We start from the raw sequence: 27,611 nt of genomic DNA on the forward strand, positions 1-27,611 counted from the left end.
GGATGGAAGTGACAGAAAAGGAAAGAGACAGTGGAGAGAGGGCATGGGTGTAAATGGGGAAAGTGCGTGAGTTTTAAAGAGAAAGCGAGCGCGCGCAGGCGTACACGTGAATACTGAAAAAAGAGGAAGTATTTTAATCTAGATTCTGGAGATTGACTTCCTTAGAAAGGAATGAGACTCAACTGTGGGCGGTGGAGACCCGAGGGGAATTTCTAAATACAGAGACTTTGTGAGGGTTTTAGATTAGTTTATGAAGATTATCAACATAGTCAAATCTAACTACAAGGTAGTTTTTATTTTTCTTTAGTCATCTCATCAACTGAATTCTGAAACTCTTCTCACCCCTGGGTAATATCTTGAGCATATTTTATACCTCTCTATCATCTTGAGGTATTAGTTCTGCAATCTAGTTGAAAAATTTTAATCCCCAATTCCATCTGAAGCATTTTTTTTTCCTGTATCATAATCTAGTCTAGAAATAGCTCATCCTTGGCAAGGGGTAAGGTGGGCATGATTTTCCTGAGCTATACACTTCCTGCCTCTCCTTCCCCCTGGAGACCAGGGATGGAGGGTTGGAAAGCAGATATCCTCTTCTATAGCTGTGCTGATTCAGATAAGTTTTAGAAGCAGAACAGGGAGATGTCAAATACAGGGAGTTAAACAACATAGGAGTTTGGTCCTTCTTAAATAATAGGGCAAGTATAGTCAGGAGGTCTACAATACTGTATTGATCTATTTTTTGTTGTTACGATAACAAAATACACAAGGACAGTTTTTTATTTTTAAAAAAAGAGATCTATTTAACTATCAGTTTTGGGAGTTGTAAGTCCAAAGAGCATGGTGCTGGCTCTGGTGAGAGTTTGCCTGGCTATATTCACCATGGCAGGTGGTATCATGGTGGGAGCATGTGAGAGAGGGAGAAATCATATTGTGAAACAGGAAGCCAGAGAGATAGTAAGAAGGGGCTAGGCTTTGTGTTTATATCAACCCTTTCAAAAAAACTAACCAGGCTTCCAGAATAACTATATCACTTTCTTCCAAAGACATGTTTTTAATGATTTTAAAGACTTTACCAACTCCCATTAAGCCCCACCTTTTAAAGGACCCACCACCTCTCAACATTTTTACCCTTGGGGCCAAGCTTCCAACACATGAGACTTTGCAGGGGTCAAGCTACATCCAAATCATAGCAGATGGGTAACTGTCTCTATTCCACAGTCATTCAGGTCAGCAGGTTCTGTTTCCCACAGTTCTTATCTTCTCTACAGTCCTTGTCATTCTCTTTTATGTGGAGTTACAGGAACTAATGAAGTTGTGCTTTATCTTCATTGAGACTTGTGAATCAAGGGAAGCCGAGGTAGAGATATATTCCTTTTCCCAGGGAGTATGTGATATCATAGTCACTATTGCTTTTTGACAAGGGTTACGCAACAAGAAATCTCCAGTAGACACCAGTACTTATACTAACTTACACTCCTGAATTCCAGGGGTTTGAGTGCAGTGGTCTCTAGAACTGCTTTAGAAAGGAGGTCCTGTATCAAAGCAAGCATTCTCCTGAAGAAAGAGATGCCTGGGCTCCCTGACCAGCCTCCGTGAGTGACTCTACTGGTTCTCACCCTTCACTTGACTTTGGAAGAGAAGATGTCAGCTCCCCCTTGGGAATGGGGAAAGGGTGCAGGCTTACCTTATAAACATTGATATCCCAATGCTGTGGCTCCCTCCCTGAAACTGGCATTCTTAGGTGGACTGGAGAATTTGAGGGTGGGAAGATGGTGAGGATGGTGCTAGCTGGTTCAGTTGTTTCTTAGAATGCCCTGGGGGAAGTGCCTGACCCAATTCTTGGCAGTTTTTGTGCCATGTGGGTATGTAACACTTCCTTGTTCTCAGTTTTGAACCCAAGTCTTAAGAAAAGTTCCAATCGACACCCTATTCCATAATCAGTAGAAGGAAACAAAAACTCTTGGTAAACTACTGAATTACATGGTAGATGAGTGATCTAGGAAAAAAATTATAAATTTGAGTTAAACAATCAATAAAAGACATATTCCCCATAGGAACAAGAGGAAAAGTGGAGAATAATGGTATGGTTTATAACCATTGGTTCAGAAAGTCTACTTCATGAAATACATCCTAAGAAAATAATTGTTTATACCCATCACAGAGAAACATTGCTGCTTATTGTAGAGGTGTTTCTAATAGTGAAAATTTGAAAACAATTGGAATATTCAACAATAGAAGACTGGTTAAGTCCTTTGTACAATAAAATGTTAAAAATATATTATAAATAAAATGGAATATTATTCAACAAATAATAACAAAGTGTGGATGAATACTTACTGACATTAAAAGGTATTGGATATAGTATGAATTGAGAAAAGCAGATAAAAAATAATATAATAGGGTTTTTCAAGATGATGGAATAGGGAAAGTCACTTTCCTGGAAGCTATGTGGTATGAAACCAAGAAAGCAGATAGGCAGTTTCTCAGCAAGGTGGGTGAAAAAAAAAAGTGGAGGAATTAAAAGTGGGAATTAATTATGTACATTCAAAGCAGATCAGGGACTCAGGAGGTTGGACATAATAAAATAAAGAAGAAATCCCCAGCATTGCCACCGCCACCTACACTGCTGCTGCCTGCCGCTACCTGCTGAAGTGGTGCCTCCTCATCCCTACAAACAAATGGAGGGAAAAAGGAATTAAAGGTATCTGCACTTTTAGGAGGCATGACTGGGTATGCAGAGATCAGAGATCAAAGATACTACCTGACTAACCTTAAAGGTGTGCTGCACAATATCCTTGTGTGGGAAAGAAGCTGCATCTCAGGGCTGGGATTGTGACTCAGTGGTAAAGCACTTGCCTAGCATGTGTGAGGCACTGGGTTCAATTCTCAGCACCACATATAAATAAATAAATAAATAAATAAATAAATAAAGTTTAATCAACAACTAATAAAAATATTTTTAAAGGTATTCTGCATCCCATTACCATTTTTAAAAATTTACATCTCTCCCCCTGCCCTTGGAGGAGAGGAAGAATCCATTTTGCAGGTGCAGCATGGGGGCTGGCAGCTGGGGGAAATGTTCCCTGGCAAATTGGAGCTTGACCCCAAATAAGGGCCTGGCAAACCCCCATTGCACAACGTAGAGTGTGCCTAAGTGACCAGGAGAAAATCAAACATGGACAGGGATTTACATAGGAGAATAAAGATCATGGAAACCCACCTGGTTCCTCACCTTTCCTCCAGCCCAGCAGCTTGCAGAACCAGCTGGGAGAGATGCCCCCACCCAGGAATTTGAAAAGGTGGGGGCAGGAGTGATTGAGTTTGGAGACTGAACCTGAGAAACCAGGACACATGGAGTCTGTTGGTGATTGAGGGGACTAAGGATTGGCTCCTCTACTGCACAAGATATCCCTGGGGTGCAATTTCCCAGTGAGAACTGGTAACTCCTGGGCCTTGGAGGTGCACTGATACGAAATCTTCAGACCAGCTGGCATTCAACAAAGAACTAGAACCTACCTAAGCCTAAACCCTGCTCTCTAGGAGCTCCACCTATCTGATTTCCTCTCACACTCCAGCAACCCCACCTACCACTGCTGAGAAGGGAAACTGAGAATCTTTTGAACTCCAACAGAAACAATTAACTTTTCACTGAGATCTTTAAAAAGTTTTTTTTCTTGTTTTCTTTTTCTTTTCTCTGTTCAATTATGACCTGAATAGTTTATGAACACTTACACATATTCATTTTTTATTCTTTTTTTCTCATTTATAGCATTTTTGAAGGCAGTTATTTTTCATGGATTAGTATTTTGAGGATTAGGATGTTTGATATTTTGGTTGTCTTTATATTCTTTTATTTTTAAAATTTTTATTTTGCATATTTTTCTTTCATGTATATGTTCCCCTTGATTCTCTTTCTCTTTTTCTTGTGCTAGCAACCAATTTCTATTGTTCTCTCATTCAGTTTTCCTTCAACTTTTTCCTTCTATTTTCTCTCCTCCTCCTTCATAATCATCACATCCTCCATCACTTCTGTTCTCTCCTTGTTCACCATTAAAAATTATAAACCCTTTTGCAAACTAACTATTTTTTACTGTGGGCAATAACTAATCACATCATTTCTGTTTATTGTGACAATTAACATCATGTGCCCTTTTGCAAACCAACTGTTTTTACTGTGGGTAATAACTAATCACATCATTTCTGTTTATTGTAACAATTAACACTGTATATGTCATAGCAGGAACTATGTGGTTTAATGCTATATATCATTTGCATTGATTGCTGTTATTATTTGTCTCCTTCTAAATGGTGAGGTACTGTGCACCTTCAGGGACATTAGAAGGCCACAGGGTAGAAACTCTGCTACTTCAGAGTCATACTATTAGATGGGTAGACACATCTACAACATGAAAAAGCAGGGAACAAATCACCCCGAACAAACCCAAAAACTTCAATAACAGAATCTATCAATACCACAGTAGGAAAAAAAAAATACCACAGTAGAAGATAGGACAGAGAAGAAGTTTAGAATGTTCATAGTTAAACTGATCTGTGAGGTAAAGGACATGTAAGGAGTGAAATCAGAGAGACAATACAGGAAGTTAAAGATCACTTCAATAAAGAGATAGAAATTCTGAAAAAAAATCAAGCAGAAATCCTCAAAATGAAGAAATCAATAAACCAAATTAAAAATTCAATTGAAAGTATCACCAACACATTAAACCACTTGGAAGACAGAGTTTCAGGTAATGAAGACAAAGTGTATAATCTTTAAGATAAATTTGTACCATGAAGAGGTTAAGATCCCATAAATAGAACGTCCAAGAAATATGGAATAACAGGAAAAAGCCAAGTATGAGATTTACCAGGATAAACAAAGGCTTGGGACTACAAACCAAAGAAATGCACAATCTTTTCAATGAAATAATATCTGAAAATTTTCTAAAGCTCAAGAGTTAAATGGAAAATCAAATACAGAAGACTTACAGGACCTCAACTGTGCAAAATCACAATAAAATCACAAGTCATGTTATAATGAAAATGCCTGATGCAGGATAGAATTTTAAAGTCTGCCAAAGAAAAATAACAGGTCGCATTTAGAGGGAAAAGAAATATGAAGCTCAGCTGTTTCCTCAACCCAGAACCTCAAAGCTAGGAGGTCTTGGAATAGTGTATACCAAGTTCTGAGAGAAAAATGAATGCCAACCAAGAATACTGTATCCACCAAAACGAAGCTTCAGAATTGACAATGAAATAAAAACCTTCCATGATAAACAAAAGTTACAAGAATTTACTAGAAAGCCTACACCACAAAACATACTAAATAAAATATTTCATTAAGAAGAAATGAAAATTAAAATTGAAAACCAGCAAAGGGAAACCACACTAGCACAATAGTCAATCAAAAAAGAAACAAATTCAAATTAAAAAACAGAAATAAATCAAAATGACAGGGAATAAAAATAATTTCTCAATAATAACATTGAATGTAAATGGCCTCAACTAATTGAACAAAAGACATAGACTGGTCAAATTGGATTTTAAAAACAAGACCCAACAATATGCTGTCTCCAAGAGACTTACATCATAGGCAAAGACATCGACAGACTGAAGTAAAATGGGAAAAAACATATCACTCACTTGGTTTTCACAAACAAGCAGAGGTTTCTATTCTCATATCAGATAAAGTGAACTTGAAGCCAAAGTTAATCAGAAAGGGCAAAGAAGGACATTTCATTCTACTCTAAGGGAATTATACTTCAAATAGACATAATAATTGTAAATATTTATGCCCCAAACAATGGAGCATCTACATACATCAAACGAACCCTTCTCAATTTCAAGAATCAAATGGACCACAACACAATAATATTGGGTGACTTAACACACCTCTGTCACCACTAGATAGTTCCTCCAAACAAAAACTAAATAAAGAAGCTATAGAACTAAAAAGTACAATTAGTAATTTAGACTTAACATGCATATATAGAATATTTCATCCATCAAGGACTGAATACACCTTCTTCTCAGCAGCACATGAATCCTTCTCTAAAATAAACCATATCTTAGTTCATAAAGCAACTCTTGGCAAATATAAAAAATAGATAATACCTTAGATCTTATCAGATCTTAATGGAATGAAATTAAAAATCAACAATAAAATAACAAATAAAAGCTACTCTAATACCTGGAGACTAAATGATATGCTATTGAATGATGAAAGGATAGCAGAAGAAATCAGGGATGAAACCAAAAAAAAAAAAAAAAAAAAAAACTTAGAGCAGTGCTAGGAGGAAAGTACACTGCATTGAGCTCATTCATTAAAAGAATAGAAAGTCACCAAATAAATAACCTCACATTACATCTGAATGTCCTGGAAAAGAAGACTAAATCAACACTAAAAGCATAAGATAGGAAATAATTAAAGTCAGAACTGAAACCAATGAAATTGAAACAGAAAAAATTGAAAAAATTAATAAAACAAAAAACTGGTTCTTTGAAAAAATAAATAAACTTGATAAATGCTTAGTCAAGCTAATGAAGAGAATGAGGGAAAAATTCAATTTCTAAAATTTGTGATGAAAAAGGAAATAAACCATGGATAATACTGAAATACAGATGACAATCAGAAACTATTAGAAAATTTATACTCCAATAAAATAGAAAATCTTGAAGATATCACAAATTTCTAGAGACATATGACCTACCCAAACTGAATCAGGAGGACATAATTTAAACAAATCAATTTCAAACAATGAAAATTGAAGACACTATCAAAAGCCTACCAACAAAGAAAAGCCCAGGATCAGATGTATTCTCAGCCAAGTTCTACTAGATGTTCAAAGAACTAACACCAATCCTCCTCAAATTATTCCATGAAATAGAAAAGGAGGGAATGATTCCAAAATCATTCTATGAAGCTAGTATTATCCTGATACCAAAACCGGACAAAGACATGTCAAAGAATGAAAACTTCAGACCAAGATCCTGATGAACTTAGATGCCAAAATTCTTAATAAAATTCTGGCAAATCACATACAAAACATATTTAAAAGACAGTATACCACAATAGTGGGTTCATCCCATATGGAAATCAATAAATTTAATTCACCACATCAATAGACTTAAAGACAAGAATCATTATTTTCTCAATAGATTTAGAAAAAGCATTTGACAAAATACAGCATCGTTGGGCTGGGGATATACAGCATCGTTTCATGTTAAAAACACTAGAAAAACTAGGGATAGTAGGAACATACCTCAACTTCGTAAAAGCTATATACATTCAACATCATGTACAACCACAAGAATGAGGTACTAATTATAATAAGTTGCACTCCATGTGTGTATAACATGTCAGAATACACTCTACTGTCACGTATATCTAAAAAGAAAAAATAAAAATTGTAAGCTCGTGGCCCACAAATGACGGAGGCAGGAGACGGGAAGTAAATCTCAAATCAGCAAGCTGTCCTTTATTCTGCAGTGAAGTCCATCGATCATTTTCTGAGTATGGAAATGGCCCCCAAGTTGCAGAAGGAGTCTGGATTTCATAGTTTCATTGGACACTGCAGATGTGCAGTTTGGACAGTCAGGGGCTAGTTGTGCAGGAAGGGTTGGAAGTTTGCTTTTTCCCTCAGGGCCCTTCGTTCCTGGGAAAGGATGTACTGGGAGAAGTTTAATGTGGGGCTAATATCCCTTCCTCCTCCCGATCCACACTGTCCCTCCGTTTTTCTTGGACAGCTATCTTATAGGAGTATTATTTTCCATAACACTTCAAAATAAACAAATAAATAAATATAATATACATAGTATAATGCTGTGAGACAGAAAGAGAAGAGAAAGGCTGTATATAGGTAAATTGGTATAAACTTTCTGTAAAGCAATTATCAGTAGATATCAAGAGCCTAAAGGATGTTTAGAGATTGAGAAAAACATCTGCAAGAGTGTTACAAAACTAATACTGCTGTATCTCTATGTGGTGGGATTATCACTGGTTTAATTTTTTTCCCTTTTTAAAAATATTATCTTAATTTTCCTAGAAACATTTTCTTTGGATATTAAAAATGTTAAAATAGTTGGGCATAGTGGCACATGCGTCTGTAATCCCAGCAGCTCAGGAGGCTGAGGTCGGAAGATTGTGAGTTCCAAACCAGACTTAGCAAACTTAGCAAGGCCCTGTCTCAAAATAAAAAAATAAATAAAAAGGGCTGGGGATGTATCTCAGTGGTTAGGGACTCCTGGGTTCAATCCTGGTACAAAAAATTTAGTTAAAATAACTGAGCACCTATGTTTGAGAAGAACACAAACAGGTATAAACAGATATACCTATTGGACCTTGTTATGGAGAAGGTCTTTCTTTCTTTCTTTCTTTCTTTTTTTTTTTTTTTTTTGTACCAGGGATTGAACCCAGGAGCACCACTGAAACACATCCCCATCCCTTTTTATATTTTATGTAGAGACAAAGTCTCTCTAAGTTGCTGAGGCTGGTTTTGAACTTGTGATCCTTCTCCCTCAACCTCCTGAGCCCCTGGGTTGAAGAAGAGCTTTCTATACTTCAAAGCACGGTAGCATTGTGTGCTGGAGCTGGATTGTGCAGACTCAGCAGAGCTGATTGTTAAATATCCAAAAATTTTGCAAGCAGATCAGTTGGTGGCAAGAAATCAGCTGCAATGGGAATATTGACACCCCAGGTATCAGCAAGTGTCACAAATCAGACTTTTTTTGAACCAGTTTACTGACCCACAACTGAATGAATGACATTAGTAATAGCAAATAAAAAGTGGACTTGATTATATAAAAATGTATACATTTATTAGTTCAAAAGATCATGAAGAGCTGGGGTTGTGGCTTAGTAGTAGAGTGCTTGCCTAGCATGTGTGAGGCACTGGGTTCAATCCTCAGTACCACATAAGTAAGTAAAATAAAGATTCATCCACAACTAAAAAAATATTTAAAAAATAAAGATCATGAAAAGTAAAGGTAAGCAATGGAGTGTATGTTTGCAAAACGTTTGAGAGGTCAACGTCATTAACGTAAAATAATGCCAAATTAAATAGTGAAAACATAACCCTGATAGAAAAAATAGGTAAAATGACATGAACAGGAAATTCATCAAAAAGATACAAATTACCAACAAATATAAAAAATGTCCAATAACATTTGGCAGGGACCATTTCCACATGCATGGGGAAGGGCCTGGCAAGACCACCATTCCAGAAATTGCCCTTGTCATCTCTCCTAGAAATTGGGTGTTTTTTTGTAATTATCATACTTATAACTATGCAATTGCAAGTCATAAATAACCAAAAATTTTGCAAGCAGATCAGTTGGATCTGGATCCTGGATGTTGTGATAAGAATTTAACTTCAATGAGTCTGCGGAGCTTGGGGGAGCATGAGGATTTTGCTTTAAAAAATGTACGAATATCACACATAATAAGTCTGAAAGTACAGAGTTTGAGGGGTTCTTCAAATAACTACAGTTACAGGAATTGCTTGCTCCTATGCTGAGCACACCTGCCCCAGTTAATGCTTTACCAGCAAAACAGCCTGACTTGACAGGAGACTTGTGCCCACAGTACAAGGACTGCCCTACTTAGCTTACAAGACTGGGGGATGTTTGTGGTATTCGCCTACAGGGAAATAAGCGAGTAAGTATAAGGACCCACCTCCCCCAGATCCACCTCTTCCCTATACAGGAGTGTACAATGAAAATGGTGAATGGATAATTAATATTAATGGTAAATGGACAAATGTCCAATATTTGTCCTTCCTTCAAAGGCTTGGATGTCAAGGGCCACCCTGGAAATGTAGGACTAAAGAACAAAGAAACAGCATAGCAAACAACTAGAAAAATAGCATCAAGATCAAATGCCCTCATTACATGTTAACTGGTTATGAGTAGTTTATGCTGGCTTAGGTCTCACATATGTATTACAATAGGTAGAGGATTAATCAATAACAGAAAGAATATTAGGATAAAAATTAAGCACTCACACTGATTGTTTGGCAGTAAATAACCTAACTTAGTTTTAACTGAGCTTGTTTAGGTATTAGAGTAGACCTTTAAGGTTAAATCAAAAACATAATAATATGAGCTAAAGATTAAGTGCTAGTTTTGTTTAGCAGTTTGGTAAAGTTAGCTTAAAACAAAATAGAGTCATTATGCTGACAATAGGTCTGACACCAAAGAGTAAACAAAGGCTAGTAGGATGAAGAGAGGAAAATATCTTTCAGTGTAATATGCTTATGTGAGTTATTTTAAAAATTTGACATAAATGTACCTGCTATGTGTTAGACAGCTGTTGGAAAGGATGGTTAATGATAAATCTTGTGGTAATTTCTCTATAACTTGTATCTGTTTAATCCTGCTTTACTTAATACTATAAAAGAAGAGCTAAAATTAATCTGAGCAGCACTTGCTTCAAGTTGTTCCAGGGGTTTGGGTTGGTCCTCTGCGCCAACTCCACCTGTCCTTTGGGGACCCTGCAAGTCACCGGGGCTGCTCCCGGCAAACATTTATAGTGGAATAAAAATGAAACAATAATGAGATAACGAGGTACATCAATGAAATTGCCAGGTATCTAAAATGTTCTTTGTGTGGAAGTGTGCATGATCTGTGCTCTGACACTCCCTTGGAGAGCTGGTACCCTGGAACAAACTTTTTGGTGATGTGCATCAAGAACATAAAAATACCCATCTTCTTTCATCTGGTTGTTTCTTTCCAGGAATTTATCTTAAGATAATCCAGACCAACACTTTTATAAAGTGCTGATTGATATATTTTTTTAATTTTTTAAATTTTTTTTTATTATTGTAAACAAATTGGATACATGTTGTTTCTCTATTTGTACATGGAGTCAAGGCATACCATTTGTGTAATCATAAATTTACATAGGGTAATGTTTGATTCATACTGTTATTTTTTTTCCCTTCCCCCCCACCCCTCCCACCCCTCTTTTCCCTCTATACAGTCTTTCCTTTCTCCATTCTTACCACCCTCCTTATCCCTAACCCTAACCCTAACCCTAACGCTAACCCCTCCCACCCCCCATTATGTGTCCTCATCCGCTTATCAGTGAAATCATTCGTCCTTTAGTTTTTTGAGATTGGCTTATCTCACTTAGCATGATATTCTCCAATTTCATCCATTTGCCTGCAAATGCCATAATTTTATTATTCTTTATAGCTGAGTAATATTCCATTGTATATATATATATACCACAGTTTCTTTATCCATTCATCAATTGAAGGACATCTAGGTTGGTTCCACAGTCTGGCTATTGTGAATTGAGCAGCTATGAACATTGATGTGGCTGTATCTCTGTAGTATGCTGATTTTAAGTCCTTTGGGTATAGGCCGAGGAGTGGGATAGCTGGGTCAAATGGTAGTTCCATTCCAAGCTTCTGAGGAAGCTCCATACTGCTTTCCAGAGTGGCCGCACTAATTTGCAACCCCACCAGCAATGTATGAGTGTATCTTTTTCCCCACATCCTCTCCAATACCTATTGTTGCTTGTATTCTTGATAATCACCATTCTAATTGGGGTAAGATAAAATCTTAGGGTAGTTTTGATTTGCATTTCTCTTATTACTAGAGATGTTGAACATTTTTTCATATATCTGTTGATTGCTTGTAGATCTTCTTCTGTGAAGTGTCTGTTCATTTCCTTAGCCCATTTGTTGATTGGATTATTTGTATTCTTGGTGTAGAGTTTTTTGAGTTCTTTATAGATTCTGGAAATTAGCGCTCTATCTGAAGTATGAGTGGCAAAGATATTCTCCCACTCTGTAGACTCTCTTCGCATTGCTGATAGTTTCCTTTGCTGAGAGAAAGCTATTTAGTTTGAATCTATCCCAGTTGTTGATTCTTGCTTTTATTTCTTGTGCTATGGGAGTCCTGTTAAGGAAGTCTGATTCTAAGCCTACAAGTTGAAGATTTGGACCTACTTTTTCTTCTATAAGATGCAGGGTCTCTGGTCTGATTCTGAGGTCCTTGATTCATTTTGAGTTGAGTTTTGTGCAGGGTGAGAGATAGAGGTTTAATTTCATTCTGTTGCGTATGATTTTCCAGTTTTCCCAGCACCATTTGCTGAAGAGGCTATCTTTTCTCCATTGCATATTTTTGGCCCCTTTTTCTAGTATGAGAAAATTGTATTTATTTGGGTTTGTGTCCATGTCCTCTATTCTGTACCATTGATCTACCTGTCTATTTTGGTACCAATACCATGCCGTTTTTATTACTATTGCTTTGTAATAGAGTTGAAGGTCTGGTATTGCAATACCCCCTGCTTTGCTCTTTTCTACTGAGGATCGCTTTAGCTATTCTGGTTTTTTTATTCTTCCAGATGAATTTCATAATTGCTTGCTCTCTTTCTGTAAGGTACATCATTGGGATTTTAATTGGAATTGCATTGAATCTGTATAGCACTTTAGTTAGTATGACCATCTTGACAATATTAATTCTGCCTATCCAAGATATGGGAGATCTTCCATCGTCTAAGGTTTTCTTGAATTTCTTTCTTTAGTGTTCTGTAGTTCTCATTGTAGAGGTCTTTCACCTCTTTTGTGAGATTGATTCCCAAGTATTTTATTTTTTTCAATGCTGTTGTGAATGGGGTAGTTTTCGTAATTTCTCTTTCTGAAGATTCATCACTTATGTATAAAAATGCATTGGACTTATGAGCATTGATCTTGTAACCTGCTACTTTACTGAATTCACTTGTGAGTTCTAAAAGTTTTCTGGTGGAATTTCCAGGTTCCTCTAAATATATAATCATGTCATCAGCAAACAGGGATAGTTTGAGGTCTTCTTTTCCAATTCGTATCCCTTTAATTTCTTTGGTTTGTCTAATTGCTCTGGCAAGAGTCTCAAGGACGATGTTTGAATAGAAGTGGTGGAAAGGGGGCATCCCTGCTTTGTTCCAGTTTTTAGGGGGAATGCTTTCAGTTTTTTCACCATTTAGAATGATATTGGTCATGGGCTTAGCATAGATGGCCTTTACAATGTTAAGGAATGTTCCCACTACCCCAATTTTTTCTAGTGTTTTGAGCATGAAGGGATGCTGTATTTTATCGAATGCTTTTTCTGCATCTATTGAAATAATCATGTGATCTTAATCATCTTAACTTTAAGTCTGTTGATATGGTGAATGACATTTATTGATTTCCGGATGTTGAACCAACCTTGCATCCCTGGGATAAAACCCACTTCATCGTGGTGCACTATCTTTTTAATATATTTTTGTATGCGATTTGCTAAAATTTCGTTGAGAATTTTTGCGTTGATGTTCATTAAGGATATTGGTCTGAAATTTTCTTTCCTCGATGTGTCTCTGTCTGGTTTAGGTATCAGGGTAATATTGGCTCCATAGAATGAGTTTGGGAGGGTTCCCTCCTCTTCTATTTTATGGAATACTTTGAGGAGTATTGGAATGAGCTCTTTAAAGGTTTTGTAGAACTCGGCTGAGAACCCATCTGGTCCCGGACTTTTCTTTGTTGGTAGGCTTTTGATGATCTCTTCTATTTCATTGCTTGAAATTGATTTATTTAAGTTGTGTATGTCCTCCTCGTTTAGTTTAGGTAATTCATAAGTCTCTAGAAACTTGTTGATGTCTTCGAGGTTTTCTGTTTTTTTGGAGTACAGATTTTCAAAATAGTTTCTAATTATGTTTCGTATTTCACTTGTGTCTGTTGTGAGATTTCCTTGTTCATTCCGAATTTTAGTAATTTGAGTTTTCTCCCTCTTTCTCTTTGTTAGTGTGGCTAAGGGCTTATCAATTTTTGTTTATTTTTTCAAAGAACCAACTATTTATTTTGTTAATTTTTCCGATTGTTTCTTTTGTTTCAATTTCGTTGATTTCGGCTCTGATTTTAACTGTTTCCTGTCTTCTACTACTTTTGGTGTTGGTCTGCTCTTCTTTTTCTAGGACTTTGAGCTGTAGTGTTAAGTCATTTATTTGTTGATTTCTACTTCTTTTGTTGAATGTGCCCCATGAAATAAATCTTCCTCTAAGTACTGCTTTCATAGTGTTCAGAGATTTTGATATGATGTGTCTTTATTCTCGTTTACTTCTAAGAATTTTTTAATTTCCCTCCTGATGTCTTCTGTTATCCATTCATCATATAACAGTGTATTATTTAATCTCCAAGTATTGGAGAAGTTTCTGTTTTTTATTCTGTCATTTATTTCTAATTTCAATCCATTATGATCTGATAGAGTACAAGGTAGTATCTCTATCTTCTTGTATTTGCTAACAGTAGCTTTGTGGCATAAAATATGGTCTATTTTAGAGAAGGATCCATGTGCTGCTGAGAAGAAAGTGTATTCATTCTTTGTTGGATGGTATATTCTATATATGTCGGTTAAGTCTAAATTATTGATTGTGTTATTGAGATCTATGGTTTCTTTATTCAATTTTTGTTTGGAAGATCTGTCCAGTGGTGAGAGAGGTGTGTTAAAATCACCTAGTATTATTGTGTTGTGGTCTATTTGATTTCTGGAATTGAGAAGGATTTGTTTGACATACATGGATGAGCCAATGTTCGGGGCATAGATATTTATGATTGTTATGTTTTGCTGATTTATGCTTCCCTTAAGCAGCATGTAATGTCCTTCTTTATCCCTTCTGACTAGTTTTGGCTTAAAGTCCACATTTTCTGAAATGAGGATGGATACTCCAGCTTTTTTGCTGTGTCCGTGTGCATGGTATGTTTTTTCTCATCCTTTCACCTTTAGTCTCTGGGTATCTCTTTCTATGAGATGAGTCTCTTGCTGGCAGCATATTGTTGGATTTTTCTTTTTAATCCAATCTGCCAGTCTATGTTTTTTGACTGATGAGTTCAGGCCATTAACATTCAGGGTTATTATTATGATATGATTTGTATTCCCAGTCATTTGACTCATTTTTGCTTTTTGTCGTGATTTGGTTTCTCCTTTATTTGGCTATTCCATTAGGCTAGTTCCTCCCGTTGCTGATTTGCATCATTGTTTTTCATCTCTTCCTCATGGAATATTTTGCTGAGAATGTTCTGTAATGCTGGCTTTCTTTTTGTAAATTCCTTTAGTTTTTGTTTATCATGGAAGGATCTTATTTCGTCGTCAAATCTGAAAGTAAGTTTTGCTGGGCATAAGATTCTTGGTTGGCATCCATTTCTTTCAGGGCTTGGTAAATGTTGTTTCAGGCCCTTCTAACTTTTAGGGTCTGAGTTGAAAAATCTGCTGATATTCTTATTGGTTTCCCCCTGAATGTAATTTGATTCTTTTCTCACGCGGCCTTTAAAATTCTGTCTTTATTTTGTAGGTATTTTCATAATAATGTGCCTTGGTGTGGGTCTGTTGTAATTTTGTATGTTTGGAGTCCTATAAGCCTCTTGTACTTGGTTTTCCATTTCATTCTTCATATTTGGGAAATTTTCTGATATTATTTCATTGAATAGGTTATTCATTCCTTTGGTTTGTATCTCTGTGCCTTCCTTAACCCCAATAATTCTTAAATTTGGCCTTTTCATGATATCCCATAATTCTTGTAGATTCTGTTCATGATTTCTTACCATCTTCTCTGTTTGGTCAACTTTGATTTCAAGATTAAATATTTTGTCTTCAATGTTTGAGGTTCTGTCTTCCAGGTGTTCTATCCTATTGGTTATGCTTTCTATGGAGTTTTTAACTTGGTTTATTGTTTCCTTCATTTCAAGGATTTCTGTTTGTTTTTTTTTTTTTTTTCAGTATCTCTAACTCTTTATTGAAATGATCTCTTGCTTCCCGTATTTGCTCTTTTAACTGTTGATCGGTGCGATCATTTAATGCCTGCATTTGCTCTTTCATCTCCTCCTTCAATGCCTGCATTTGCTCTTTCATCTCCTCATTTGCTTCCCTGATTGTTTTAATTATGTACATTCTGAACTCCCTTTCTGACATTTCTTCTGATATACTGTCATTGGGTTTTATTGATATAGTATCTAGGTTTGTTTGGGACATTTTCTTCCCTTGTTTTCTCATATTGGTCAGATGTCAATGGGACTCTGAGATATTGCAGATTTCCTCTATTGGCTTATAGTGTCCCTGTAGATTTCCAGTGTATCACCTCCTAGCCTTCAGTAGCCTGAAGTCTTGGAGGAACTTGATAATGCAGTGCTTCCGAACAAAGCTGCCCCTAGCCCGCTACTGGTTCCAGGGCTTGGACCTGGCTCTGTGCGGAAAGGGTCTCACTGGGGGGCCTGCTCCAAGAAGCTGGCCCTGGGAGGAGCCCACCGCCGGAGTGAGCAGGGCACCTGGGTAAGACTGTAGCTGCCCTGCCCTGCTCTGATAAGCCACCCCTATCCGTGCCTGCCGCCCAGGTCAAGCTTTACCCAGTGGGGGAGACTCACCCCGTGGCTCTATTTTAGTCTGAGTCTCTCAATGCCTCCCCTTCTTGAATCCTGGGTTCATGAGCAACTGGAGATGCAGTCACCCTCTAGTCCGCCATCTTTGATTGCCCCATGGAAAGAGCCTGCGGCCGGAGGGGGCAGGGCCGCCTGGAGAAATCTCTGGCTTCCCTGCCCTGGTCCCAGAGGCTGCCTGCGGGTCGGAGCTCTCTGTTGGCTTGGGTACTTGTGGCTGGCTCTGTGTAGAAAGGCTCTCACTGGGTGGTCTGCTCCAAGAAGCTAGCCTTGAAAGGCGCCTCCTGCCGGAGGGAGCCGGGCTGCTTGGGGAAGTCCCTGGCTGCCCTGTCCTGGTCCCTGAAGCTGCCGGTGGGCCAGAGCTCTCCGCACTGGCTCCGGGACTTGGAGCTGGTTCTGTGTAGAAAGGCTTTCACTGGGGGGCCTGCTCCAAGAAGCTGGAGAAGCTGGCCGTGTGGGAGGAGCCCACCGCCGGAGTGTGCAGGGCTGCCTGGGGAAGATTCTAGCTACCCAACCCTACTCTGATAAGCCGCCCCTATCCGTGCCTGCTGCCCAGGCCGAGCTTCACCCTGTAGGGGAGACTCACCCTGTGGCTCTATTTTAGTCCGAGTCTCTCAATACCTCCCCTTCTTGAATCCTGGGTTCTGGAGCGACAGGAGATGCAGTCACCCTCTAGTCCGCTATCTTGGATCACCCCTGACATTTTGTGAAACTGAAAGAGCAAATTCCCATCCACATCCCACTCCCAGGCAGACAGCTGGAGATGATTTGTCTTGACTTGAGATTTACTCAGGTATCGACATTCTAGTGTCAATTTCAAGAAGGTGGCTGGGAAGTGTTCAGTACTTAAGGGAGAATCATTGAAAAGTAAAATCTGAATGATGCCATTTCTCATTGCCAGTGAGCTTTACAGGACACAATTTGAAGTTCTAGGCTCTGGTAGGTTAGAGAAATTGTGAGATTACATGGAGAAACTGAGGAGGAAAGAAAGGTGCTATGTTTGATTAGGGGTAGTGTCCCCCAAAGGTCAGGTACTAAGGGCTCATTCTTCAGGGTGGTACATTCTGCAGTTACAGTGGATCTTCTGAAGGTGGGGCCTACTGGGAACTCTTTGGGTCACTGGGAGGGTGCCTTTGAAGTGGATTGTGGGAACCTGGACTCTTCCTCTCTCTCTCTTTTCTGGCTCATTTGGTGAGCATTTTTGCTCCACCATGCCCTCACTACCATTGCCATTTGGCACACCACCAGAGGCCCAAAGCAATGGGTCTGCCTGATCTTGAACTGAAATCTCCAAAACCAGGAACCAAAGTAAACCTTTCATCTTTTTAAGTTAATTATCTCAAATATTTTGCTATAGTGATGGAAAACTGACTAACAGAAGGAAAGGAATGTGCTCTTGCTGCACTAACCCCACTGTGAGAAGAGCCACAAAAACTAGTACTCATGGGAACACTAACCCCACTGTGAGAAGAACCTCACAATTAAGGTACACTGACTCTTTTGTTAAGCCTGCAGCTGGCCAATGGATGACTGAAAGCAGAATAAAGTTTGGCATCTCTGCCTTCATTTTGTATCACTTTAGATACATGCATGGTGGTGCACATCTGTAGTCCAAGCTACATGGGAGGCTAAAGCAGGAGGATGGCAAGTTCAAGGTCAACCTAGGCAACTCAGCGAGATCCTGTCTCAAAATAAACAATAAAAAGGACCAGGATGCAGCTTAGTGGTAGTGCATCCCTGGATTTGATCCCTGATATGGAAGAAGATGCTCAACATCATGTTGATCAGAGAAACGCAAATCAGAATCACAATGAGATACCACTTCATACTTGATAGGACAGCTATAATGCAAGAGAGATGACAAGAAAATATTAGCAAGGCTGTGGAGAAATTGAAGTCCTTACATACTGCTGGTGGGAAGGTAAAACGGTGCAGCTTTTTTCAAACATTCTAGCAGTTCCTCAAAAGGCTAACTGTAGAATCCTGTTTTATATGTCAGTTCCACTCCTAGGTATGTACCCCAGAAAATATGTCTATGAAAAAATTTGTACATAAATGTTTATAGCAGCATTATTCATAAAAGCCATAGTGTCCATCAACTGAGGAATGGATAAATAAAGTGTGGCATATCCATTCTACTGAAAATTATGTGGTAATAAAGAAGGCGAAGTATTAATGCATGTTACAACGTGGAGGAACCATGAAAATCTGATGCTATGTGAAGGAAGCTGATCACAAAGTCTACCTGTTATATGCTTCCTGGTAGAGAAACTATCCTGAGGAGACGATTCTGTAGAGATTAGTACCATCTATGGAGTAGTGGTTACCAAGGACTGGGGTGGAGGGAGCGGAGGGTGAGGGCTAAGGGATATAGTGGTGATGAGAATGTTCTAGATTGGTTGTGGTGATAGTTGACCAACTCTGTGAATACACCTAAAGCCATTCATTTGTACGCCTATAAATGAGTAAATTTTTTATAGTATGTGAATATATTTTAATAAAACTTTTGTTGAAAAAAAAAAAAACCCTAACTATAACTTACATCTAATTGACAGCCTGTTTATACCACCCTGGATCCAAAAAGAAGTGCCTGGGTATGAAATAGGGATGATCAGAGAAATTGCTGTGGAGAGAAGTATGGGTTTGCCTAGAATACAAGGAGGACAATTTCATTTCAAATGAGCTCTTTGGGCTGCTGTTAACTGGACTTGAACTTCGTGGCATGGCTGTGATAACTCCACTAGACCTGTGTTGTCCAAGATGGAAGTCTTTAGTCACAGGGGATCACGGAGCACCTGAAATGCAGGTAACCCAATTGAGATGTGTAGAACAGGCACTGACATAGAATTTCAAAAACTAACACATTTTATTGATGTTTTATATTGATTGCATGTTTAAGCAGTATGTTGGTTATATTGGGCTAAATGAAATATCAAAAAGTTTAGGGAGAAGCAATATTCTCTGAGAATTAGAGCTTTCCTTGGGAGGCGTAACTGTCTGATGCGTGGATGTGCATGATTACAAGTGTGTGTTCATTCAAGGGCTCCTCACTGGTTCACCGAGTGGCAGAAAGGCTGATTCCAGGGGAAAGCTATGGAGGGAGATGAAGAAGGCTCTTGTCCTCACATCCAGACTCAACCAGATGCCATGTAATGCCAGGTCAGGACAGGTTCAGAGGCAGACAGTTGGCATTCCTCAGCTTTATTTGTCCATTTATAGTTTTGTCATTTTTATGGTTGTTGGTTTAAAAGGCAAGAGTGGAGCCATCAGAGTGGCTTCCTTGAGATTGCTGACAACAACCCGAAGGAAATATCTTGGACCTTATCCGAAAAAAGAGTTTTAGCATGTTTTTGACACTGTTTAAAAATCATGTTTTTCCGACTGGGGTTGTGGTTCAGTGACCAGAGCACTTGCCTAGCATGTGTGAGGCACTGGGTTCGATCCTCAGCATCACATATAAATAAATAAAATAAAGGTATTGTGTCCATCAATGACTAAAGATATATTTTAAAAATCATGTTTTCCAAAAATCTGGGAAATATCAATGAAAAAAAAAATCAGCACAACTTAGATCTAAAAACCAATTGGTCAAAAAAGACACGATCATCACCTGTTCTATATCACATGAATTATCTTCCCTCTTTATGAATGTATTGCAGCAACACTTTAATCTCGACCCCTTGCTCTTTCAGCTGTCAGTCACTGAGGTACGGATTGATAAAAAAGCCAGAGGAAGTCAGGCGTGGTGGTGCACACCTGTGATCCCAGCTGTTTGGGAGGCTGAGACAGGAGGATCACAAGTTTGAGGCCAGTCTCAGCAATTTAGCAAGACCCTGTTTCAAAATAAATATAAAAAGGACTGGAGATGTAGCTCATTGGTAGAGAGCCTCTGGGGTCAATCCCCAGTACCTCAAAAAAAAAAAAAAAAAAAAAAAAAAGCCAAGCAGCTGAAACACCCAAACCCACGCCCCCCGCCTCTTCCAGCACACCACTGGAATAGGCATTTTGAATTCAACCCATAAAAATCTGTGAATTATTAACATCACCTCCTTCACTTTGTTGGTGTCAACAGCAGTGAGCTGACTGTAGTAAAGGGACATGATTCCCTTTGAGCACATTTCTATCAATTAGCCCACAGACCCTATTCTCTATTGAAAAGGAGAAAAATTTCTACTTACTATGTAGTGTAATCCCAGTGGGCTTCAGTAGATGGCATGAAAGGGCTTTTTTTTTTCTTTTTTTTTTCAACAGTGAACGTGATTGCCAATGAAATAAAAGTTCACGGAAGTACTTGAGTTTCTTACAGGCTGCCAAACAGAACAGACTGGCAGGTTGTCTTGGTAAGCAATATCTTTTTTTATTCCACAGAAGAAAATAATGGTGTAGCTAGTTATTGGGTATGGAAATTGCAAAAATCTTTAAGCAGTGGGTGTTTTTCTGATACATACTTACTGTGTGGTTTGAACTAGCATTTGTTTATCAGCTCCTAATCCTAAATCAGAGAAAAAAAGATTTTTCTTCCTAGACAACACTTCATGCGTGATTTGCTTTCAAGAGATATTTTTAAGTAGGAAGATAAATATTTGGGTCACAGAGGTTTGCTGGTTTTCTTTCAGAACTGCTAGTTCACCTCATCCCCGCTGCATCCATAGTCTTTGCATTTAAAATGTTCAGGAAAATGGAATGTGCTAGGGTTTGGGTCTGGTTTGAGTGTGTCCCTCCAAGGGTTGGAGTTTAATCCCTATGGTGAGGCGTTAAGAGGGTGGAAACTCAATCTGACTATGGGGTTTAGAGGTGGGGCCTTTGGGAAGGGATGAGGATTAGGTGAGGTCATAAGAGTTGATCCCATGATGGAGTCTTTATAAGAAGATGGAGAAAGACCAGAAGAGACTGCATCGGGACTGCCAGCAAGAAGGCCATCACCAGAGGCAGCCCCTTGATTTGGACCAATACTGTGAGTCCAAGTCAACCTCTTTTCTTAAGTAGCCTGCCTTAGCTATTTTGTGATAGTAACAAAAACCAGACTGGTGTAGGCCACGCATGTCTCCTAGAGGCAGGGCTGCCACACAGCAACTCTGTTTTAATGCACAGGCTTATTTTAGTTATACTTTGGGTTGTCCCAACTCTTTTTTATTTTATTTTATTTTATTTTATTTTTTTTATTATTTTTATTATTTTTTAAAATTTATTTTTATTGTAAACAAATGGGATACATCTTGTTTCTCTGTACATGAAGTAGAGGCATACCATTTGTGTAATCATATATTTACATAAGGTAATAGTTTTTGATTCATTCTGCTATTTTTTTCCTTCCCCCCCACCCCTCCCACCCCTCTTTTCCCTCTATACAGTCCCTCCTTCTTCCATTTTTTTTCCCCCCTCCCACCCCCCATCCCCACTTTTTTTCTGAGACCACTCAAACTGTTCTGGAGAGCTAGAAGTCAGGGGGAATTTTAGGTTTTGTAAATGCTTCCAAGGTCACGTTCAGTTTGGTCAAAAGAACAGAAAGTGACTCCATCTTCTCAATGAAAAAGCTGACATTTGCAAAACCACATTGAAATCAAGCAGAAAACCTCTTGAACTGGTTCCAGTCCTTTTATCCTGTGGTTAATAGCTAGTTGGTTTGGTGCAGAGAAGACTTGCTACATATTGCAGGACTGAACTTCAGGGGCCAGATTGGTTGTTTGAATAGTATACATCAAGATCAGTCAAACATCGATTTAATGTCCCCCCACCCAAGTCTCCAAACAGGTGATTCAAATGTACTTCTTCCCTGCATCATCTGACGTGAGGCTATACCTATCCTGATCACAAAAAAACCCAACATAAACAAACCTGAAGGTTTTTTTAGGCTTTTAAATTAAAGCATCCTTTAACTGTTCAATTCAGTAAATAATCATTTTATTTGGTAGTAAAAAATTTTTGAGGTTCTAATACAGATGAGTGTCAGTGGTTGTCATTCAGACTTTGACCAAAAAATATTTTGTTTAGTCTGGATAATTGAGACATGGATTTTTCATTAAGTTTAGCAAGTTTGGCATAAAATTTATAGAGCCTGTAAATGTCTAAAATCAGTTCTTCATGTATGTAATACTTAGATTTCTTAATTACAGAAATTAAAAAAGTTTTCATAAACTGAGTACTTCAAACTAATGATTTTATATATGCCATATAAAATTTTTTATATACCATATAAAATCATCATATAAAATCATTATACACACACAGACACACACAATGGAGTTTTATTCAGTCACAAAGAACAATGAAATTATGTTATTTACAGGAAAATGGATGGAAGTTGAAGTCATCATGTTAAGCAAAATAGGCCAAGAAAGTCAGAAAGAAAAATGTCATGTTTTCTCTCATATGTGGAAGTTAGAGAGAAAAAAGGGAAAAAGGCTCTCATAAAAATTGAAGATCTGGGGCTGGGGATATAGCTCAGTTGGTAGAGTGCTTGCCTTGTAAGCACAAGGCCCTGGGTTCCATCCCCAGCACCAAAAAAAAAAAAAAAAAATGAAGATCTACCTAAGGGTGGAGGAAGGGAGTCCCTGGGAAGGAGGAGGGAAGGGAAAGAGGAGGTTCCAGCGGGTGTGGGGGAAACTGATCAAATTATGTTATGTGCATGTAACAGTGTGCCATAATGAAACCACTATCCTATAGAATTAATGCACACCAATTTAAAAGAACAAAACACTTGATGATTTTAAATGACAGAGCAAAATGGGGGCTGGGTGTTTGAGTCAATTATTTCAGCTAATGATATTTGAGACAATTAATATAGCTAGCTAGGAGACTGAAGTAATGCTTTTATTAAATACTTGGGGACAGGCAATTTCATGCACTTAAATCTTTCAGAAAGTTGTCAAGGAATATTTGGGAAATTTCTGGGTCTTTCCACCAAATATAATCAGTGCCATAAAAAGACCACCTTTACTTTTAACAGGAACTTAAACGTTGGTGTCATCTTTCTTGCTCAGTCTTCATGAATGCAATTAGGAGAGGCCTTCCTCTGTGTCAGAAGAAACCAGGATCACCAAGGTACCTTTGGACATTCCTACAAAAGGGTAAGTCCAAGGCCGGCTCTGAAAGTGAGTTCAGTTTGCATGTCTTTAACTTGGGGAACTTTTGTAACAGGGTTGTTTCTGGAGGTTGGATTATTGAAGTCCTCCTGCGCCAGTTGAGTTGTGGGAAGGGACGTGTGCGGAGGGACCTGGCACTCTGCTGGCGCTGATGGCCTGCTTGCCCAGCACTGTTCGCAGGGATTTTGAGGTCTTCTGAGAGACCTGTGTCCTGGTGCAGCCCCAGCTGGAAGGGGGTCTGGGGTGAGAGGCGTATCGCTCTCCGGCTTCATCCCAAGGCAGCTCCCTCTGGTGTCTTGTGCCACTGGAATGGTGATGGCAACGTGGCATCTGAGCCACTTGGGTTGGAAACTAGTGCAACAAGCACAACATAAGATGATGTCTAGCACGTCATAGGGAAAAATGCCTACTTGATGAGGGAAATACAGAGCGAGCAGGAAACAACTCCGTTCCTCAAAACCCTCCAGTCTCCCTGCCCCTTTCACTCCTAGGATAGAACACCAACTACTTGCAATGATCTCCAAGGCCCAGTGTGATCTTGTTTTCCTCTCACCTTTGCTCATGTTGACTGTGCTAATGTTGACCTCCTCGCTGTTCCTGAGATAAGCCAACCTCCATTCTGTCTCAGGACCTTTGCCAGAAAGGCCCCACCCCCAGGTTTTTCCATAGTACATCATTCACTTCTTTCTGATTTTTCTCCCAAAGTCATTGTCTCAAAAAGTTCTCCAATGAATCAATTAAAATATATCACCAGCCACCATCTCGTACCTATAATTTACACTGCTTCATTTTTCTACATTTTTCTACACTTATTACTACATGAAATGAAGTTTAGTCATTTATTTATTTTCTGTCTCCCCACCAGATTATTAGCTCCTTGAGAAATAGGACTTTGTTGTTTACTGCTCTGTCTCCAGTTCCTAAAGCATGGCCAGTAGGTGATCAATAAATATTGGTTGAATAAACAAATAGATGAATAAATGGATCTTCTTTTAAAAAATTAGTTCTTTTTAGATATACATGACAGTAGAGTGTATTTTGACATATCATACATACATGGAGTATAACTTCCCATTCTTGTGGTTGTATATCATGTGGAGTTACACTAGCCATGTGTTCCTATATGAACATGGAAAAGTTATGTCCAATTCATTCTACTATCTTTCCTATTCTCATCCCCCCTTTCCCTTCATTCCCCTTTGTCTAATTAAATGAACTTCTATTCTTTTCTGCTCCCCTTATTGTGTGTTAGCATCTGCATATCAGAGAGAACTTTTGACCTTTGGTTTTTTCGGATTGGCTTATTTCACTTAGCGTGATAGTCTCCAGGTCCATCCATTTACTGGCAAATGCCATAATTTCATTCTTCTTTATGGCTGAGTAATATTGCATTGTGTATATATACCACATTTTTCTTTATCCACTCATCTGTTGAAGGGCACCTAGGTTGGTTCCATGGTTTAGCTATTGTGTATTGAACTGCTATAAACATTGATGTGGCTGTGTCACTGTAGTACACGGTAGTCCTTTGGGTATAGACCAAGGAGAGGGATAACTGGTTCAAACAGTGGTTCCGTTCCAAGTTTTCTGAGGAATCTCCATACTGCTTTCCAGAGTGGTTGCACCAATTTGCAGTCCCGCTAGCAATGTATGAGTGAACCTTTTCCCCCACATCCTTGACAACATTTATTGTTATGTGTATTCTTGATAATTGCTATTCTGATTGGAGTGAGATAAAATCTCAGTGTAGTTTTAATTTGCATTTCTCTAATTGCTAGAGATGTTGAACATTTTTTCACATATTTGTTGACTGAATGTATTTCTTCTTTGTGAAGTGCCTGTTTAGTTCCTTTGCCCATTTATTGATTGGGTTATTTGTTTTTTTGGTGTTAATTTTTTTTTAGTTCTTTATATATCCTGGAGATTAAAGCTCTATCTGAGGTGCAGGTGGCAAACATTTTCTCCCATTCTGTTGCTTCTCTCTTCACATTCTTGATTATTTCCTTTGCTGTGAAGAAGCTTTTTAGTTTGATACCATCCCGTTTATTGATTCTTGATTTTACTTCTTGTGCTGTAAGAATCTTGTTGAGGAAGTTGGTTCCTAAGCCGACATGATGGAGATTTGGGCCTACTTTTTCTTCTAGTAGGAGCAGAGTCTCTGGTCTAACGTCTAGACCACTTGATGCACTTTGAGTTGATTTTCGTACAGGGTAAGAAATAGGGGCTAAATTTCTTTCTGCTACATGTGAATTTCCAGTTTTCCCAGCACCATTTGTTGAAGAGGCTATCTTTTTCCAATGCGTGTTTCTGGTGCTTTTATCTAGTATAAGTTAACTGTACTTATGTGGATTTGTCTCTATGTCTTCTATTTGGTACCATTGGTCTTCATGTCTGTTTTGGTGCCAATATCGTGCTGTTTTGTTACTATAGCTCTGTAGTGTAATTTAAAGACTGGTGTTGTGATGCCTCCTGCTTCACTTTTCTCACTAAGGATTGCTTTGGCTACTCTGGGCTCTTATTTTTCCAACTGAATTTCATGATTGTTTTTTATATTTCTATGAAGAACATCATTGGAATTTTAAAAGGAATTGCATTAAATCCATATAGCACTTTTGGTAGTATGGTCATTTTGATAATGTTAATTCTGCCTATCCAAGAACATGGGAGATCTTTCCATCTTCTAAGGTCTTCTTCAATTTCTTTATTTAGTGTTCTATAGTTTTTGATGAATGCATCTTCTAAAAGATGTTTCGTTATGATTTAATTAGCCTTTGAACAAGACACATGTTGCCCAAACCATATGAAGATAATAGAAGGTAATGCAAGAACAATCCTAATCCAATCATATGGGAAGGCTCTCAAAAAAGTCCTGGGGAGATACCACCCTTTCATTTCTAAGGTACCAGATGAAACAGCCTGGGTTCTCAATGAGCTTGGAAGGGTCAGTGCCAGAGGAATTTTCATGAACCATCTTTTAGATTCCTATGGCTGCTGTAACCAACTACGACAGGCATGGAAACTTAAGACAATAGAAATTTATTTTCTCATAGTGCAGAAGGCCAAAAATACATAATCAAGGTATTGACAGGGCTGCAGTCTCTCTGGAACTTCCTCCAGCGCCTGTGTTCCTAGCCTGTGGCTATATCACTCCGGCCACTGCCTGTCTTTTTTTTTTTTAGAAGTTTTATTTATTTATTTTTTTACTAACAAAGGAGAAACACAGGGGATTCCTGTCCCCAAGGTTATGAGTCTGATCATCAGGGGTAACAGGGGTTTTTTGAAGAGGTGATTTAAAGGCTACATTCCAGGTGTGCCCTGTTGGGGATTGTAAGTTGCTTGATTTGGGAAATGTGTGCTACTTAGTCTTCTGGTGCCATTCCTGAAGTCTGAATTTCTTCATTGGTTCGTGTGTTTGCTCAAGGACAGATTACTCAGCCTAGGATTGGAAGAAGGGTAATCTTGCTTCCTCCAAGATTTGGGAGGGGGACAGGGAGAAGAAGAAGGAAGAAAAAACAAGTCAGTTTTAAAATAAACTGCAGTGGCGGAGCAGCAAGTTAAGTTCACATTATGAAGTGTACTCCTTTTATATTTTCCCACTGTCAATTTCTATTTTCCATTTCTATGGAAAAAATGAGAGATGACTTCTGTAAGCTGTTTCCTGCTGAAAATGGATGATGAATGGGGTCTTAGAATGGAAGGTTTCTACCTACTGTAATTTTTCATTTGGAACTTTACTGGAAGGAATGGAGAGGTGACTTCAACATTGACAGGGACCTGGAAGAGGCATATTCATGTACAGCAATTAATATTTGACTAATGGTTGTAGAGACTTTTTAAATTTAGTTTTTTTCATGATAGCCACATTTTCCCTTCTCCCTAGGAAACCAGAGATTCTCTTATTTGTTATTTCTTTTGGGGATCAATTTAAGGCTGCTTCTGGAGATACCCTTACTGAGGAGAACATTTGGCAAGAAATTAACCCATTGGAGATGAATATCTTGGCATAATTTAGCCACTGTATTTTAAGGTATGATTATATCCTTTCTGTTTTCCCTACAGATCAGGGTCTTCAAGATATATGTAACTTCTTTTTTTTTTAAATTTATTTTTATTGTAAACAAATGTGATACATGTTGTTTCTGTTTGT

At 38.3% G+C, this 27,611-nt stretch overlaps 1 protein-coding gene across 7 annotated transcripts in view; it reads left to right on the plus strand.

The window, feature by feature from the left end:
• Tlr1 (toll like receptor 1) overlaps window positions 1-27,611 on the plus strand; it is a 62,398-nt gene that overhangs the window by 25,516 nt on the left and 9,271 nt on the right. The window contains exons 3-6 of one of the 7 annotated variants that reach the window (XM_047565936.1): window positions 18,938-19,188; window positions 20,634-20,722; window positions 21,249-21,336; window positions 23,329-23,449. In XM_047565936.1, coding sequence (XP_047421892.1) covers window positions 23,368-23,449 — 82 coding nt within the window. In that variant the 5' untranslated portion in view covers window positions 18,938-19,188; window positions 20,634-20,722; window positions 21,249-21,336; window positions 23,329-23,367. Of the gene's footprint in view, window positions 1-18,937; window positions 19,189-20,633; window positions 20,723-20,756; window positions 21,337-23,328; window positions 23,474-27,611 lie in introns of those variants that run through there. The other 6 variants (XM_047565931.1, XM_047565932.1, XM_047565935.1 and 3 more) reach the window with 6 other exon arrangements.

Source organism: Sciurus carolinensis, chromosome 10 (assembly GCF_902686445.1).
Source record: "Sciurus carolinensis chromosome 10, mSciCar1.2, whole genome shotgun sequence".
Classification (NCBI taxonomy): domain Eukaryota; kingdom Metazoa; phylum Chordata; class Mammalia; order Rodentia; family Sciuridae; genus Sciurus; species Sciurus carolinensis.